The sequence below is a fragment of the Poecilia mexicana genome, unplaced genomic scaffold (genome assembly GCF_051168715.1).
Source record: "Poecilia mexicana isolate PSO_F unplaced genomic scaffold, ASM5116871v1 scaffold_20, whole genome shotgun sequence".
Lineage (NCBI taxonomy): Eukaryota > Metazoa > Chordata > Actinopteri > Cyprinodontiformes > Poeciliidae > Poecilia > Poecilia mexicana.
This window is the reverse complement of record NW_028263389.1, coordinates 15,429,717-15,446,167: the sequence shown is the minus strand read 5'-3', so window position 1 is coordinate 15,446,167 and position 16,451 is coordinate 15,429,717. Positions and strand designations below refer to the sequence as shown.

Here is a 16,451-nt window from a genome sequence, read left to right as displayed (position 1 = left end):
TCTTCACAAGTAAGTTGGACTATTTTAGCAGTCTTTCAGAAACTGCAATGCCTAGAATCCCATTAGAATCAGAATCAACTTTATTGGCCAATTCACGCACAAATAAGAACTTGACTTCACCTCCATTTCCCTGTTATATACAGATATTTTAAATGAATGTAAATGAATTTGGTGGGAAATATTTTTGCACTGAATGGAGAAGGAAAGCTGCACAAAATTCATGGGATTTGTCTCACAGCTACTGAGAAACAAATCACAAAAATATGACGTTTGTTCTCCAAACTCTCCATTGGTTAACTGTTAAAAGGAGAATCACATTAAAAAGACCTACGTGTGTACAAACCATTCAATGACCTTGTTCCTCGATATACAGTTTGAGATGTGTTGGTCATTCAGGTCCATATGCAGTGTTGTGCATATCTGTTTTTATTTATGTTTTTCACAACCTCCCAATTTAATCGGAATTGGGGTTGAAGTTACATTTCTTCGTTCATTTGAAAGAGCCGGCACATTGAGTCGATTCAGTTACCACCAACACATATGTCGTCAACACGATTCACTTCCTGTTCGGAGCGGATTACGTTCTTACGCTTCCCTTTCAGTATCGTTTACGGAGAAATCTGATTTTCCACACACATCTCTGATATTGACAAGGCGTGGCACCACAAGACTAAACAAGCAAACCACTAGTTCTTTAACGGTTCGCCCCGGGGTGAGCCTTCCAGAGCTTCGTGATGTCGGTGGTGCTTCAGAGTAACTCAGGCTGGGTTTTGGACTCCCAGTCGCTCATTGACCGAGGCTATGCGAGGTGCATCACATGGACAGGGCATCACAAGTCACATGTCAAGTGCAATTTTAAAAGACAGTGCTTTGACATATTAAAGAGTCATTACGACATGAGTGGGAGAGTTGATGGAGGACACGCTGTTATGACGCAGAAAACAGAGAAATGCGCAAAGGTAGACTGTTTAAGCTGCAGGCTATACCTCTCTGAGTGTAAACAAAAATGTGTTGAGGCTTGTTCTTGGGTTGATGCCATTTAATATGCATGTTTTAAAAATGATAAGTAGTTCTGTTGTCAGTATTTAATCAAATGTTTTTGATTTCAGAAGCGGAAACGAAAACATGGTGAGCTCAACCAAGGAGAAATTGATGCAAAGGCTTTCCATGAAAAGGTGAATACATTTTGACTGACTATCAAGTCCAGGGCTCTGCAAAACTTCTCGAAGCTTCTTAACTTATTGACGCATTCCTTGGTCTTCAGGATGGTATTTTTATATATCATTTATCCTCTACATACAGTTCAAATGTTATGCACTACTACTAAAATTCCCAAAACATATGAAGAACAAGTTTATTTGCAAGGTGCTGTGTTTTTAATGACATTAGTGATTAAGTTTCTTCACTGAGTTTCTTCAGAGATAATTGTTACAACATAATTTTTGAATTTAGAGTCTTTTACAAGAGTCTGATAGGATGCAGCAGCTAATAGAATTATGTTAAAAATGTGTCTGTTATTCAGAAAACATGATATGTCTATATATCTGTGGTAACAGATCAGGAGCATTATTCTGGAGGGAACCAAGTCCTTAGTGGACTCTGCCCAGTCACTTGGATACCTGAGTGGAGAGACAGAAACATCCAAAGATCCTCTTCCCTCCCAGGACTGCAGACTGGCAGCACTCTGCGAGATGGCTAAAGAGCTCCCTCTGGTGGTCGATGAAGAGCAAGAGAGGACACAGTCACTTCTGACAGAGGAAGGCGTTGCTTCACATGTCGACCTGTTCTCCCAGGTGACGGAGAACAGCGAGGCCTGGGCAGCAGTGGTTCCACTGATGGGAGAGGAGTATATAATACCTCATGACACTGCATTCCTCCTTTCTGATTTCACAAGAATACAACCACTGGTACAATGTGAGTGTAATGAAAACAAAAAAGGAGTGAAATCTGGACCTGTTAGTCACTAAAATGGTTTTAGGATAGCAATTTTTTATTTTTTCCGAGCGTAATGTTTAATTCTATCAGAAACTCTGCCTGTAACAATATTACACTTTTGTGCTACCAAATAGGTGGGAGGAGATTTGACGTCATCGTCATCGATCCACCGTGGGAAAACAAGTCTGTGAAAAGAAGTCGCAGGTTATTTGACTTTCACACGTTTCATCAAGGCATAGTGGTGGACAATTAGAAATGCTTAGACAAATGAGAAGAAGTTCAAAAGTGAGGAGTAGGAGCAACATAATGCTTACTCCTGACTATCCCTGTCTGTAAACAAGCAGTGTCCATTTACATACACATTTAGATGTTCACCAAGCAAATCCATATTACTTGCATAAAGCATATAACTAGTTTTTGATCCTGTGTACAGGGATATATAACAATATATATATATATATATATATATATATATATATATATCATGTTGATTGAGTTTGACCTCATAAATTTTCTCCATGAAGATACAGCTCTTTGCCTTCATCCCAGCTGAAACGCCTTCCCGTCCCCCTCCTGGGATCTCCAGGCTGCTTGGTGGTCACCTGGGTAACGAACAGGCCCAGCCACCTCCGATTTGTCCGTGACGAGCTGTACCCACACTGGGGTGTAGAAGTTGTCGCTGAATGGTTCTGGGTCAAGGTAGTTTACCTCTAGAGCTAAATGATTTATGGTAAGTTTCACAGATGGAGGGTATCCTAACTAACCTTCCGTCCTTCAGGTCACCACATCGGGGGAGTTTGTGTTTCCTCTAGATTCACCACACAAGAAGCCGTATGAAGTGCTGGTGCTGGGTCGGTACCGTCCTGCCAATGACCACACGAGGTGCGACTGACCTTCATACGGTACCCTGCATTTTTGGCGCAAATCCAAATCTGAAAAGTGTGTCCAACATTTATATTCCACCCTCTTGGGTTTTAGAGCCACTTTTCATTGTAATTAGAAAAGCTTATACAAGATGAGAACAAAGCCACAGTGTAAGGAGACACACAAAGTCACACAAGAGAAGTGCAAAATATTTGCAAGACAGACAGACAAGTTACCATGAGAACTGACGTTTCTTTATCTTTATGCCTTGCTGCTGCAAAAACCAGCTTTGGCAGCTGACCTTCAGCGTGGCAAGTGTAATAGAAAATGCTTGATCTGGTAATTGTCTTAAAGGACTGTCATGTGTGGAATGTAGTTTGTACCCTTGTTTGACCTGCAGCCATGACTAACTGACAAAGAAGAATTAGAAGTTTCTCCTGAAATCCTTATCGGCTCTTTCATGCCATAAAATCATCCCCTCCAAGAGGTGAGGGACGGTTTATGAGGTGGGAGTAACGATTGTCTGTGTGGTCCATCTGGCAATTGAGATAAGATCAGATCTTGGGTGGGTCTTTTCCTTGCTGTGACTATATAATGATGTGACGTGTGTCGTTCAGGGCTCTTCTCCTGACTGCGCTCAGTGAGGCGGGTCTTCGAACGCTTTTGGCTTCGAATAAAGAAACTTAAAGGCAAAGATTAATCTTTCTCTTATTATTGAAGCAGATTCTCATTCTGCGATGAATGAAATTTCCACAGCACAAGCAGAAAAAGTTATTCCACAGATAAGCATAACACCTGTTAACGTAACACATGTTCATGGATTGTGCATTCAGATATTCAAAAGGGGAAGAAATGCTGGGCTTTTGCAAGTCATCTTTTGTGTTTTCAAATTAAAAGTTTTAGATGAGGTAAATCCTGGTGATACTCAAAGTACTTATGTTTTTTTGTTTCAGCCCTTTACAAACTGCAAATGTTCCAGTTGAAGATAAACGTTTGATTGTGAGCGTCCCCTCGGCCTTGCACTCCCAGAAGCCATCACTGTCAGGTAAGTCCTTAAAGTGTGGTGTTTTTTCTGCGCCACTACAGGGCAACGCTGCAGCACTGATAAAATCTAAATGCAGGACGACTTCCCTTCACGCCACTCGCTCCAACTCCGGTGCTGTTTGTATTTTATTAATAAGGACAGAACCTACATGAGAAATTATGGACCAGGGAAGCACCTCTTTATGGAAACAAAACTCATTAAATAGAACCATACATAGACTAAATATAGTCAAAACTTGAGCTTCTTTTTGGAATGCTATCATTGTAGGCTAGAGAAGACAATATACTAGTTGTCTGCATATTTTATATTTACAGATAATGGAAACCGTGACTTGTCAAAAAGCAAACTTTTACATCACACACGTTAGTTTTGTCTCGATTGCTCCACCTCCAGTACGCACCTTGCTGCTGAGTGTAAGAGCTTGGGAATGCATATGCAGGAACCGAGAATAAGGAAGGCTTGACGTCAGCTCATTCCCTCTCGGGGGAACGCAGTTTATGGTGCAGTATGGCGGGTGAAACATGGCTGCTGTTTGCTAGTGCCCTTTCAGCAGCACAGAAAAGCTCCCCTCCCATAGAGCTAGAGGGAGATTATTAAAATACATTGATTTAAATCATAATGATGCCTCCATGGAGCTTGGGACACCATAGAGATTCAACAGATTAGGAGAAAGATTGTGCTCGGTTTCCATGTGTGAGTCTTTGTTTGTGTCAGTGGGTCTCAGCAGGTTTCATTCACAACTGGTTTGTTTGTTCCAGTTGATCCGCTGTTGCTGACCTGGAAGCTTTTCGTTAGGCAATGAAGAAAAAATGATTTCCAGTGAAGCTTAAGCAGCGCTGGAAACTGAAAGCAGTTTATTTATTATTTTTTTAATTTTGGGGGATTTTTCCTTTATTTTATGCATTTTGTTGCAAGAAGGCTCTGCTGGTTGTGGGTGTGTCTCAGATCTTTTAGTGTTATGACAGAAGAATGATTCCTATAAATTAAAGAGTTCAATTCAGATATAAGTAAAAAAAATAATTAAGCACAATTTTGATGTTTAAATCCTTTCTGATTTGCTCATTTTTTCTGGTAAATATATAAAAATCCTTAATGTTTATTGTAGCGCCATAAAATCACACAAAAAATGTAGAAAAGCCAAACCTTTAATTTGCACTTATTCATTTATGGAGAAAAAAAATGTATTAAGAAATAATTGATTTCAACAAAATCCCCTCTGGCACAGTCATTGATGACAGCATCCTCACTGAGCATGAAGGCAAAATAAACTTGTCTTGTATTTCCAGCTGATTTTTAACTCTAATGATTGCTCTGAGGCACAGTTATGGGTTAAGTGTCATGTGCTCCTATCTTTCCTGTTTTAAAACGGGTCTACGTGATGTGATACCCCAAGGAAACTGTAAGTCATTTTCTATGAATTTGTTTAAAATTCACATTTATTTTATATGATTTTCCTCCAATAAATAAATATATTCAAATTAAAGGATGGATTTTTTTTTAAGAAAAGGTCTTCCAGTATAAGGTTAACATAACTAAATTTTGCTGGTTTTAATGATAAACTCAATGAAAAACATGCATAAATAAGAAATGAAGGCAAGAGGCCAAACGATGAGAATGGAGAAAAGTGTCATATAAACTGAAACACGATGTTCAAAGCTTTAAGATCACATCCCAGAAAACACAGAAAACAGAGTTCATGTGTCAAAAAAAAAAAAGAAAAAGTAGTCCCCCCTGGTCCTGTAAATAAATCTTTTGGAGTGTTTCCAGTAGGCTGGTGAGGACGATGCTCCATGAAGATGGATTCACAAAATGCAGCATTTTTGCAAACCTCTGCCATCCATCCAAAAACATTTTCAATGAGAGTTAGATCAAGGGGACGTACAGGAGGAGGGCCCAAAAGAGCAATGTTGTTCTGGATGAGCGCACTTTAATGTTAATTATTGTATTTTATTCAGAGATATTTAGATTTTAATCATGTTCCACAACTTTAAAAAGAAGCGAGAGAGAAAAAAAAAATCTCCACAAACTGGATTAACTAAGACTTTGTAACTTGATCAGAAAGAAAAGACCTCTTTCTTTTCCCTTTCCGCTTGTGTTTTCATCCAGACGTGCCGTTCCATTTCAAGATTTATCATGGTGAAACTTTTTCTCTCTTTTCAACTTGAGAGCTGAGTCATGAGTTAAGGATGAGTTAGTCACTGAGCTGCATGTCTGGCCTTTCCACACCGGGGCTTTGTCTCTGTGACGGACACAGAGAGGGGAAAAGAGGTAAGGTTATTCAGCACATGTAGGTTGGATGGGTTTTGGGAGCAGACTTTTGAGCTCATTAACTCCCAGAGTGTCGGCCGAGGCAGTGTCAGAGTAGCAGAGAGCAGGGGAAGTGAAACGTATCTGTCAGGTGTTCCTCTCCTGGAATATGAGCACTTATAAAGCCAAGGTCACAGGCAGACTCCTCACAGGGAGGAAAAAACTGTTCAGGATGCGAAGGAGTTCTGCAGCTGCCACCTCTGTCTTCAGCCTATTACAAAGTAACAAGTGAAAAGCTTTTATACAAAAGATCCATGCAGGGGAGCGATGGGGAAACCCAGATTTGATTATTCTGCGCAGCATTCCCAGTGTGTTTTGCATAAAAATCCTATTTTAAGGATGCTTTTCGTTTAATTCTCAGCACCACTGTACTCTACATTATACAGTAAAAGGTGTACCTGGAGCTAACACAAGGCAGTGTATCATCTTACGCTATTGAAATGCAAGGAAGATGAGCCGTTGTGTGCTTGGCCGCACATTGTGTGTTAACAATCACAGTATCGTTGTTTCTTTGTCTTAATTTTTCACAGAGGTGCTGAAGTTGTATGTTGGAGCTGAAGCCAAGTGTCTGGAGCTGTTTGCGCGGAGTCTTCAGCCCGGGTGGACCAGCTGGGGAAACGAGGTGCTGAAATTTCAGCACATCAGCTACTTCAACCTGGAACCTGCAGATACCTCTAAAGCCGAGGCCACAGAAGATGCTGCAGAAACATGACTGCAGATATTCTGAGAAAAGTTACTGTCTTACTGCGTCCAGCCTCCCTAGCAATTGAGCAAATGTCCGAAGTTCAACACCTGTTGGCTGTTTTTTTTCCCTTTAACTTTGTTTTTAATAAAGATTTTGCTGCTCCTGCATCGCTTTTTGATCTATAATCTGCATGCATGTGGGACCTTTGATTTATCTTTTTTTGGTCTGGATGAATCTTAAGGTAGTGACGATGTTGTTTGAGAGATGAAAGAGCATTTCTCTGCAGCTGTTTTGAACCCAACTACTTCCCACACAGCAATCAGACTCCCAACTCTCCAGGTTTTTAGCCTTTTGAGTACTCCTTGGCACAGCATGTGTCTTAGGGAAGATCAAAGTATTGCTATTTTTACTCTTTCTATGCCGTTTTAAGCTGAATTTCTAAATGCGGTTGAGAAAAACGTTTCTGAAACAGGCTCGCGCCGTAAGAGACGGTCTGCTTCTAAAGCATCGTCCACAATTTGCTTGTACCATCAATTTCAGCTAAAGACAAAACGCCTTCACATGTTTTAACTGGTGCTTTGCTCATTGGGTGGGGACTTTCTAATAAATGTGGTGGAAGAGCATGGCCGCCTCTGAGGAAGATGAGGATGAGTTATTGCCTCTGCAGCACACCACACATCAAAGCTAATGAAGCTAGAATGTGACTCCAGCCAAATCACCTCCATGTTACTGTCATCATGCTGTCCATCTTCAGCACATAGACTCAGAAATAGACACATACTGTGCATATGCAAGACGAAAATCAAGATCATGCTTGGTTCTGAACCAATTTCTCACTCTCTCACACCAGCTTCATCTTTTTTTTGCTTTTGTTCTGGAGTTAATATGGGCATTTTGCACCATATCCACCACGAGCCTTTTACATTACTGCTGCGCAGCCAAACTATGTTGTAATCTTTTGAAGTGATCATCTGTTTTTGCTCTGTGGTTAGCATATCTAAGTGACAAGCATCACAAAAGTGTAACGGTATTGCCGCTGAAGTAGTTTCTACATTTATTCTTGCAAAAGATTTCAATTTACATGAGCAGAACCTGTAAATAACTGTAGATCACATCTCGTGTTTCTAAACATTCACATCAGTCTGCAGCTCAGATGAAACTATGATGATTTAATTGATGGTAACCTGTTTAAAATGTGCAATTTCTGCACGAATATTCATTTTTATTTCACTTGACTTCACTGACCTCGGTCAAAAGTCTGGATAAAATGTGTTTTGAGAAGTTGTGGAGGAGAGGTGCTTGAAAACCTCAGTCAGGTCTCCAAGGATTTTTTTTTCTGATTGTTTCCCTTCAAAGCAAAAAGCAATCAAGTAAAGGAGCCTTGATTTTTTTTATTAATATACTCATTCTATTCACAATTTATTATATTCATTCAAAGTCACCTCTGTGACTCATGTTGGTATCACTTGCTTTTCAATACCATTTTTTTGTTTACCTGCTTTATTATCTGTCAGAGTCTCAAGCTCTGTCAGAACTTCATCTACAAAGGTTTTTGTTCGTTGGCTATTTTTGTCACCTGTTTATAAAAATAATCTATTAGTCTTCATGATGCCATAACTTCAGAGTAATTTTTCTTTTACTTTATCTTCCTTGTATTTGTTTTTTTTTTTTTTTTTTTTTTGCTCTTGCACGATGGCCAGCATCCGTGATGACGTTATCGGTTTCTAAAAGATCACAATGCGCCAAAGAATGAGGTCATCTTCTCTCTCGCAGGCGCCAGTGAAAGCAGGGGTTCCTGTCAAACTAAAGATGAAGCACCAGCACAAAGACCTCACCGCACAGCTTCCCTGCTCCCCCGATGGAGCTGCGAAAAATCAGCAGCAGCCCAGTGTCTTTTACCAGATCCACAGTAGTCCTTTTCTCATTCTTTCATTGCGTTCTGGTTGCCCTTCAGTGAATATTGAGATTAATACACAGACATTAGATTGCTAATATGCCGATGTTGACTTTGACACTGACCTGAGTTTTATTTTTATGCAAAAATTTCAGAAAATACAAACATTTTCTGTTTCTAAAAAACCCCCCAAAAAAAACAAACAAACAAAAAAAAAACTGTTGAAACCAGAAGTTTGCAATACTTTGAGTAAAAACTTTTTTTTCTTACTGTCTAAAATGAAATTATGATGAAAGTTTCCTGTGTTAGGTCTGTTATGATTACCAAAATGTCAGAATATTTGGAGATACACTTTGCACACTTTTTATTGTCCTTAAGCCAAAATGGAAGGAACACTAGGTATGTTTCTGAAGGGTGAATAACATTATCATATTATGCAAAGCACAAAAATGTCAGTTTTACATAATACTGCTCTTTTAATATTTCCACATAAAGTTCTTCCTGTGGGATGCCATCATCCTGACAGAAAAATACCCCCACAGCCTGATGCTGCCAACACCATCAACTCAATCAGAAAGGTAAATGTTTTGTAAAAGCTATGAAGCCCCCATCTATTATAATACCCTGAAGTATCAGAAAATAACAGGAGATGGGGAAAAAAAGCCCAACAATATATGAGTTATTCTGATTTCAGAATGGATCAACTACTTTGCCCCAGGAGAATATTCCACATCATCAGAGACAATTCTTCTTTCCAAAAAGATGTTATGTTTAAAGGGCTCCAGGAACATAATGCTCTAAATAGTACGAAGCGTTGTCAATAACTTTGCTCACAGGATGAAAAACAAATCCTGTGGTTCAGAAACAGCCGCATAGCAGACCAGCCGTCGTCAGGGCCAAAATCTCCCACAGGAGCCTGCAGGAGATAATTATTTCCTAAGAGGTGCTTCTTCTTCCCGTCTGCTACCGTCCCAAACTCCGGTTCTACGTGTTTGCAATTACTAGAAATGCTGTTATTTCTCTGGCTAAAATAGCCATGAAAGCGCAGCGCACTTAGTAGTTTCATCAGTCCTCTTCAGAGGGAATGTGTAATCTGCAGTGGAGCGTGCAAACCTGAAGACAATTCCCAAGGTATAAATTTATTACCACCAGCTCTTGATGTTTAAGGCAGCAGCTTTAGTATGTTGGTACATTTCAAAAGAGGAGTGTTATAATTAAAACTCAACACACGTTTCTATAAAAGACCTGTCTCATTTTTTCCATCTAATTCTACTTTTACTATAAGGAGCAGCGATATCTTAGTTTCTCTATTTTCTATTGTATTTTAAAACTACTCACTGTTTCAAACTATTACTAATATGTATTAAATAATTTCCTTCCCCTAAAAGGCTTAGTTTTTCCAGAAATTTGGATAACTTGATACAAATTTCCTCATTTTTTGTTCTTTTTCATATTAAACTTACATGTTTCAGATTATCAATAACATTTATATATCAGACAGAAATAGTCTGAGTAAATACAAAAAAGCGGTCTCCGAGTGAACAATTCAAAAGAATTTTAGTTTGAACCCTGTAACTTCTTGTTGCCAGACAGCAGTGGTACCAACTGCATCACCCTGCAGCCCCACATGGACCTTATCACTGCAAAAACCTGTAGAATCAAGAAATTCCTTCAACAGAACCCGTCTGACAACTGGAGGTAGGCTGAAAGTTCTTAGAGGCAACACATCATGGCACAATCTAAAAAAACTGGTTTGAAATATGAAAATTTCTAAGACATTTCTAACACTTTAAGACTCCTGTGAATCAAAGTGAGTCATTATCCACGAATGGAGAAAACACCGGACTGAGGTGAAACTGCAGGAGAGGGAAGTTTAAGAGCTGAACGGGTCCTTAATTTAAAGCATTTTGGGGTGGCCTGGTCAAAGTGCAAACAGTCAAACAGGTCATTCATGCTTAAAAACTCTAGAGAGGAAGGGGGGGACAAAAATCCTCATCAAAGATGTAAAAGATTGCATTACAAGCAACAGTTGCTTCTGCCAACGGTGGCAAAAGTGGATATTAGTGTTTATTTTTTCAAATAAATCCAGGTTAATTTGAACAGCTTTTTTTTTTTCATTATTTAAAATCACCATCTACTTCTCACAGAGCTGTGTTTACATACGGTGTGGGAATACTTATCCATGTTTGTTGTGGGCTCTGTTGTGCCATCAAAGAAATGTTGGTGTAACAGTAAACATACTCCAGGCAAATGATTGCTTTACCATGGGGAAGGAATATCTGGTGATGCAAGATTTGTTTTCAGTGCTGTCCTGATCTGTCCCCAAGTTGGCATCATCATCAAGTCAAAAGTTTACCAGCTTTGGTGCAGTGTTCTCCTATCCGAAATTAAAGTCAAAACAGACAGGCCTTAAAAATAACTTTTTAAGATAAATCCGAAATCAGCATTCTTTTTACCCAGAAACAAAATCTAATGTGAAAAATCTAAGTGTTATGTTTTGACTCCTCATTAGTTTGACTCACACACCAGATCTGTTTCTCGTTTCTGTTTTGTTTTTGTTTTTTTCATTTAAAAGATGAAGTATGAGACATGGACTCCCGAAGAGCTCTAGAGAATATTACTCATGATTTTGTGTCATCAAGTTTGGACTGATGCTCTTTTTACCAGTCTGGACCATCAGTTTCCCATCTGCAGCTTTGTTTTGCTGACTCTATGGAGGTTTTTAAAAACAATCTGAAAACTATTTTAATTTCCAAAGATCTTATGTCATAGTTTTATTGTGGTAGGTTTAACTTACCCATAATTTATTTTGTACAATGTTTTATGACTCTGTGACTCTAACAGGTGCTTTATAAATAAATTTCACTTCTTTTGCATGTATGCATGAAACTCCTCATCTCTTTATCTTCTGCTAATATCTTTGACAGCCAGCTCACAGCTGCCATTTTATACTGAAAGGGCAATGTACCTGAAACTGTTCTTGAAGGCTGATTACAATCCTTTTTGCTTTATTTCCTAAAAGAGGCTAATTTATAGCATTTTTTCAGAGACTTCCCGGTAGCCTGCTAGTCCCCGTTAGCATTCAGTGCCAGAGGAGATCCGAAGCAGATAGACAGATGGACAGCTCCATCCATATTCATTCAGAAGGTACCCCCATGTCTCTCATGTAAAGATCTGTCTGTCGGAGAGGAGCGTGTGTCGGTGAGTCAACAAAAAGGTGTCACGGAGGGGAGAAAAAGGAATATTTGCGCGTCTGAACATGGGCAGTCAGTCCAAAAGTCGCTGAAGGAGATAAATTTGGGGTTATTAGCAGTTTAGGTGTCAGAATGGCTGACAGGTGGATGGCAGCAGGCAGGAAATCACTGTGTGCCAGATTTACAAATCCTTGGGCTTTGTTAGAAAGAACAATTCATGAAAGCTCTTTTTGTTTGCCTTTCAGTTTAGCCTGCTTGCTGTATTGCTTTCCTCTCATTTCAGGGAAGTTGTGATAAAAGCATGTGGCAAAACAAGATTCTCTTCCGAAGCTCTAATTTCTTCTTTAAAATAATATTTTTTTTACCATAAAATGAGGTTAGTATGAAGATTCAGATGCTTTGATCTTTAGATGGAGTTTCAGCAATGGGTCGCTGCAGGTTATCCAAGGTGTAAACAAATTAATGGATATTTTTAAATATGTAGAAGGAAAATTAATCTCTGCAAGGGAAAGACATGCCAACTAATTGGCCAAGAACCCCTGCTGAAGGTGTTTTCAATGCTTAGTATGCTGGTAAAATTACTAGATATGAATGAAGATTTATGCATGCTTTAAAGTATCTTACAATGTATTCTCAATACATGGACCTTTTCCACATCGTTACAGCCACTATCAATTGATTATTTTAGGATTTTATGTGCTACACAAATACAAATTCATGCATAGTTGTGAAGCCCAAGGAAAATAATTTTAAAATATCCCACTGATTCCCCCCCCCTCATTCACTGTGGACTGCTTTGTGTTGATCCATGATGTTCCTAAAGAACACCTTTAGATTCGTAACAAGGAAAAGTTGAAAAGGTCAAGAGGTATGAACACTTTTCCAGAGAATTGCATTTTGGGAGTGAATATTTGACAAAGCAGATGGATTACTTAAGAGAAGTAACAAAGTTTTTGACCAAAATAGTACAGTAAGTTGATTAATATATCACCATAGTTCCCTCTTCCCTTCAGCTGCTGTGTTGACATAAAAATGTCCCTGTCCATTATGCGATATTCCAAAAAATAATACTTTGCAAAATCGACAAACAAAAATAAGATAAAATAAAACAGTGGCTTCCAGATTTCCCACTTTCAGACGGTCTACCTTTGGCATGAAAATGGGATTCATAGCAGGAAACTAAAAGCACTTCATGACCTTTTGGCTCCATGTTATCATAGATCCTTGAAAAAGAGACTTTCATCTTCCCATGTACAAAGATAAGCTTCATTCTTCACTCTTCAATTATAGCTCTGGATGTACAGAGCCTACAAAAGTGCACACATCCTTGGATGTTTTCCCCTTTTTGTTACTTAATCAATCACTATCAACGAAATGTGGCAAAAACAAAACATTCTTCTCCACAACTTTATTTCTGACCCTTTAGGTTTTATCCTGGCTCCTTGTGCTGTCACTCATTAGGTGAAATCTAACAATTAACTACTATCTGAGCCCAGATCAGCACTGAAACATTCAAGAAACGAGGCAAATTTTGACATTTAGGACTCTGCATGGATTCTAAACAAGGAATAACTTTTCAACAATGAAAAATGTACCTGAGCAAAAACAGGAATTTATAGAAAGGAGGTTAAGGAGGTTTAAATGAAAACCAGGAAATAGCCACAATAACCACACTGAGATGTCTAATTTTCATTCGGCTGAGAGACAGATCCAGCTCATCAGCTTGCAGTAGAGAGAAGAGTCTTGTCAGACTTGGCTGTTTAAATGCTGAGATGCTGTGAGCTTTGGGGGGAAGTTGTTCCTGTTGGATGAGACTTTAAGGTGAAAGTAAATGTCAAAGGAGGAAAAAAGGCCGGTAATTAAGCACTTTGCTAGCTGTGAAGAGCAGTTTGTGGTCAAATCATTAAATCATCACATTCCATTTTTTTCTTCTTTGGTGAGCGGGCAGACCTGTAATCATTAAGAAGGTGTTGCAGATAAGTTCATGAGGAAATCCTTTGTTGTGTTCTCACAAGTGCCAGTCATGTATTGACTGAGCAAGTTCAAAGATGGTTCAGACCACCTGCAGGTTGCCTAACTTTAGAACAATGGATGCTTTTAGCCTTTAGTTTCCCCTCTTAATATCTAATTTTGCAGTGAGTCTTGTCCTGCAGAAAGGACATCAAAGTGGATAACTACCTTTACATGTTTTGCCTACATGATCATACAATGGTGTTAATGAAGGGGCGACATGGGTGAACATGGAAACTTAAAATAAATTTGACTTTGCATCATAGCGTATCTGAAATCTTAAAAGTTGTAAATGTGAAGAAAACAGGATAGAATATACATTATCATACAAGCAGAGCAGGTAATGACAATGTTCAAATATCTTTTAGATCTCTAATTGCAAAATAAATTCCCATTAGCTTATAGCAAATTACAGACCTCATCAAAAGCTTCGTGTTCATTTTCACTGAGCAAAGAGTTTGAGATGAAAAAAATTGTTCTCTGACTAAAATCAGCTCTAATAAGTTAAAATTATGTTTGCACCCTCAGTACAAAGAACTAAATACGCATGAGAGTGTGTTGTTCGGTGGGTGCGGGAGCGAGATCTGATGGGAGGCGGGGTGCTCCCAACGGGCCACCGGCTCTTGTTAAATAATAATAAATCACCTTCTGACTATGGGAGATGTGAATCACCACATCAAAGGATGTATAATAAGCTCTTTAAAATGACAGTAACCAATTAGTGCTCAGAACATCAGATCTGAAAACAGGAAATAGACACCAGGTGGAAACCGAGACTAAACTTGGCCTCTTTCAACACAAGATGCCACTGCTATCTGAGGCCACTTCGGCCTCATTGATGCTAACGGGTCCACGGGTCAGGATTGTTTATTTGGTTTCGTGTGACTCAAACGTCTACACAGAAAGGTTTACGGTCTTTGTGGTTCTCAGATCTTTTCACTTGGAGGATTTCAGGCGGCTTACAACAACATGAACAAATCTAATTTGGTGATATTGAAACATGTCTCAGTGTAATGAGGAGTCATACCTCTGAACAAATTTAGTTCCTGCTTATTCATGAGAGCCTGGCTCTGAGCCAGCTCCTTCATGACTCATCTAATTATGTTTGCAAATCATTTAGCACAAACCCAAAGACACCAATTCATCTCCCACTGATTGTTCTTGACTTCTAAATATGAAGACATGGTTAATTTGAATAACTTATGACATTTTCAAAGTTGTTCTGGCACAGAAGAACAACAGAAGTTGTGTTAGTTCTGCCACAATGGAGGATTTTCTAGATTTTCTAGCCAACCTGTCCTTCGGTGATTTTTCTTTTTAACCATTCACTTGTTAATGTGACTTGGATAATTGTTATTCAGCATTACCAAAAGTCTGCTTATTCTTAAAGAGGCAGTAAAATCAACTTTTTTTTTTTTTAGTTTTACAACTTTTGTCATGTTATTCTCTCATATTTACTGGACTTTGACTGAAAATTTGGTATTTCAAGTCCTATAACTATTATGACTGTTGGGGTGAAATGGGTGTAAAGTGATGTCTAGTTTTTTCTTTTTTTTCTTATATTTATTTTAATGTGCTGACGTCATCGGCCCTCTGGGCTCTGCCCCTTTCAAGTAAACATACAGTTTGACGTTTTTGGTCACCTTCAGCAACAGTCACGCACTTTCAAATGCGTCAACTTGATTTTTTTTTTCTCCAAAACATTTCCCATTACCTCATTTTTTTTATTTTTTTTTTTTATCTATGGGACTTTTTTCTGATATTCTTCATCCTTTGCCCTCTCTTGTCTCTTTTCCACTTAGCTTCACCAACACAGTCAAAATAATCCCTCCTCTTAAACTTTGGAGCTCCAGAGCCCAGGAGAGCAGATGCTGAAGTGACGGCATGTCATCGCTGTCCCATATCGGTGACTCACTGAAGCCACTGTGTGCCCCGACCTGTCATCCGGCCTGTCGCTCTCCAGTGCCGGGCCACTTGGCAGCACAATGTTTCACCACCTCACCGTTGTTAACACCAGCTGAAAATAAATCTTTAGCTCTTAAAAAAAAAAGTAAGAACCCCTAAAATATCTCCTGCACAAACATTCATCTTTCCCAAAAAACTAAAACTAAAAAAACCCCCCAAAATGTTAAACATGTCTGTGTTTTTGTGACCGTCTGAATCGTTTCCGCTGCTGGTCAGATTAATAGTAAGTGTCTCAGAATTGGATTTCTCTAAACTGCCGGAAACACTGTTATGTCATTACAAAGTCCTATTTAAAGCCTGGAGTACAAGCTGACGGGAACAAATGGAATAAGGAGGCCATTGATGTGGTTTGAGATATGCATCTTAAATCCCAGAGAGGTTTATGCGGTCTGGCATCTGTCAGGGTGCATTAAATGCCATTTGTTCCAATAAAAGTAATAACAACAAACAGTTAAATTTGAATTTGTGTTGCAACAAATGTCAGACTTGAAGATAGTTTGGTGTTGATCTATTTAAGTAGGAAGTTTCAACACATGAGGACATAAAGCCTAC

At 39.0% G+C, this 16,451-nt stretch overlaps 1 protein-coding gene across 3 annotated transcripts; it reads left to right on the top strand.

The window, feature by feature from the left end:
* Positions 1-553: 553 nt before the first annotated feature.
* mettl4 (methyltransferase 4, N6-adenosine) lies at positions 554-7,003 on the top strand. 3 transcript variants are annotated; one of them, XR_015761622.1, is made up of 9 exons: positions 554-959; positions 1,110-1,175; positions 1,557-1,914; positions 2,070-2,139; positions 2,460-2,634; positions 2,714-2,817; positions 3,753-3,844; positions 6,011-6,112; positions 6,682-6,803. XR_015761622.1 is itself a non-coding variant. In XM_088001405.1 (8 exons), exons 1-8 carry the CDS (start codon positions 735-737, stop codon positions 6,007-6,009), a joined length of 1,149 nt encoding a protein of 382 aa, XP_087857531.1. In that variant the 5' UTR covers positions 554-734; the 3' UTR covers positions 6,010-6,073. The 3 variants fall into 3 exon arrangements, 2 of the variants coding, with proteins under 2 accessions (XP_087857531.1, XP_014838439.2); XM_088001405.1 differs by lacking the exon at positions 6,682-6,803 and having other exon boundaries at positions 5,951-6,073; XM_014982953.2 differs by lacking the exon at positions 6,011-6,112 and having other exon boundaries at positions 555-959; positions 6,682-7,003.
* Positions 7,004-16,451: the final 9,448 nt, after the last annotated feature.

Excerpts from the sequence above, each read along its gene's own strand:
- mettl4 (XM_014982953.2), top strand. The coding sequence starts at position 735 with ATGTCGGTGGTGCTTCAGAGTAACTCAGGCTGGGTTTTGGACTCCCAG. Across the intron at positions 2,635-2,713 it reads CTGAATGGTTCTGGGTCAAG|GTCACCACATCGGGGGAGTT; the intron begins GTAGTTTACCTC and ends TCCGTCCTTCAG. Across the intron at positions 2,818-3,752 it reads CCTGCCAATGACCACACGAG|CCCTTTACAAACTGCAAATG; the intron begins GTGCGACTGACC and ends TTTTTGTTTCAG.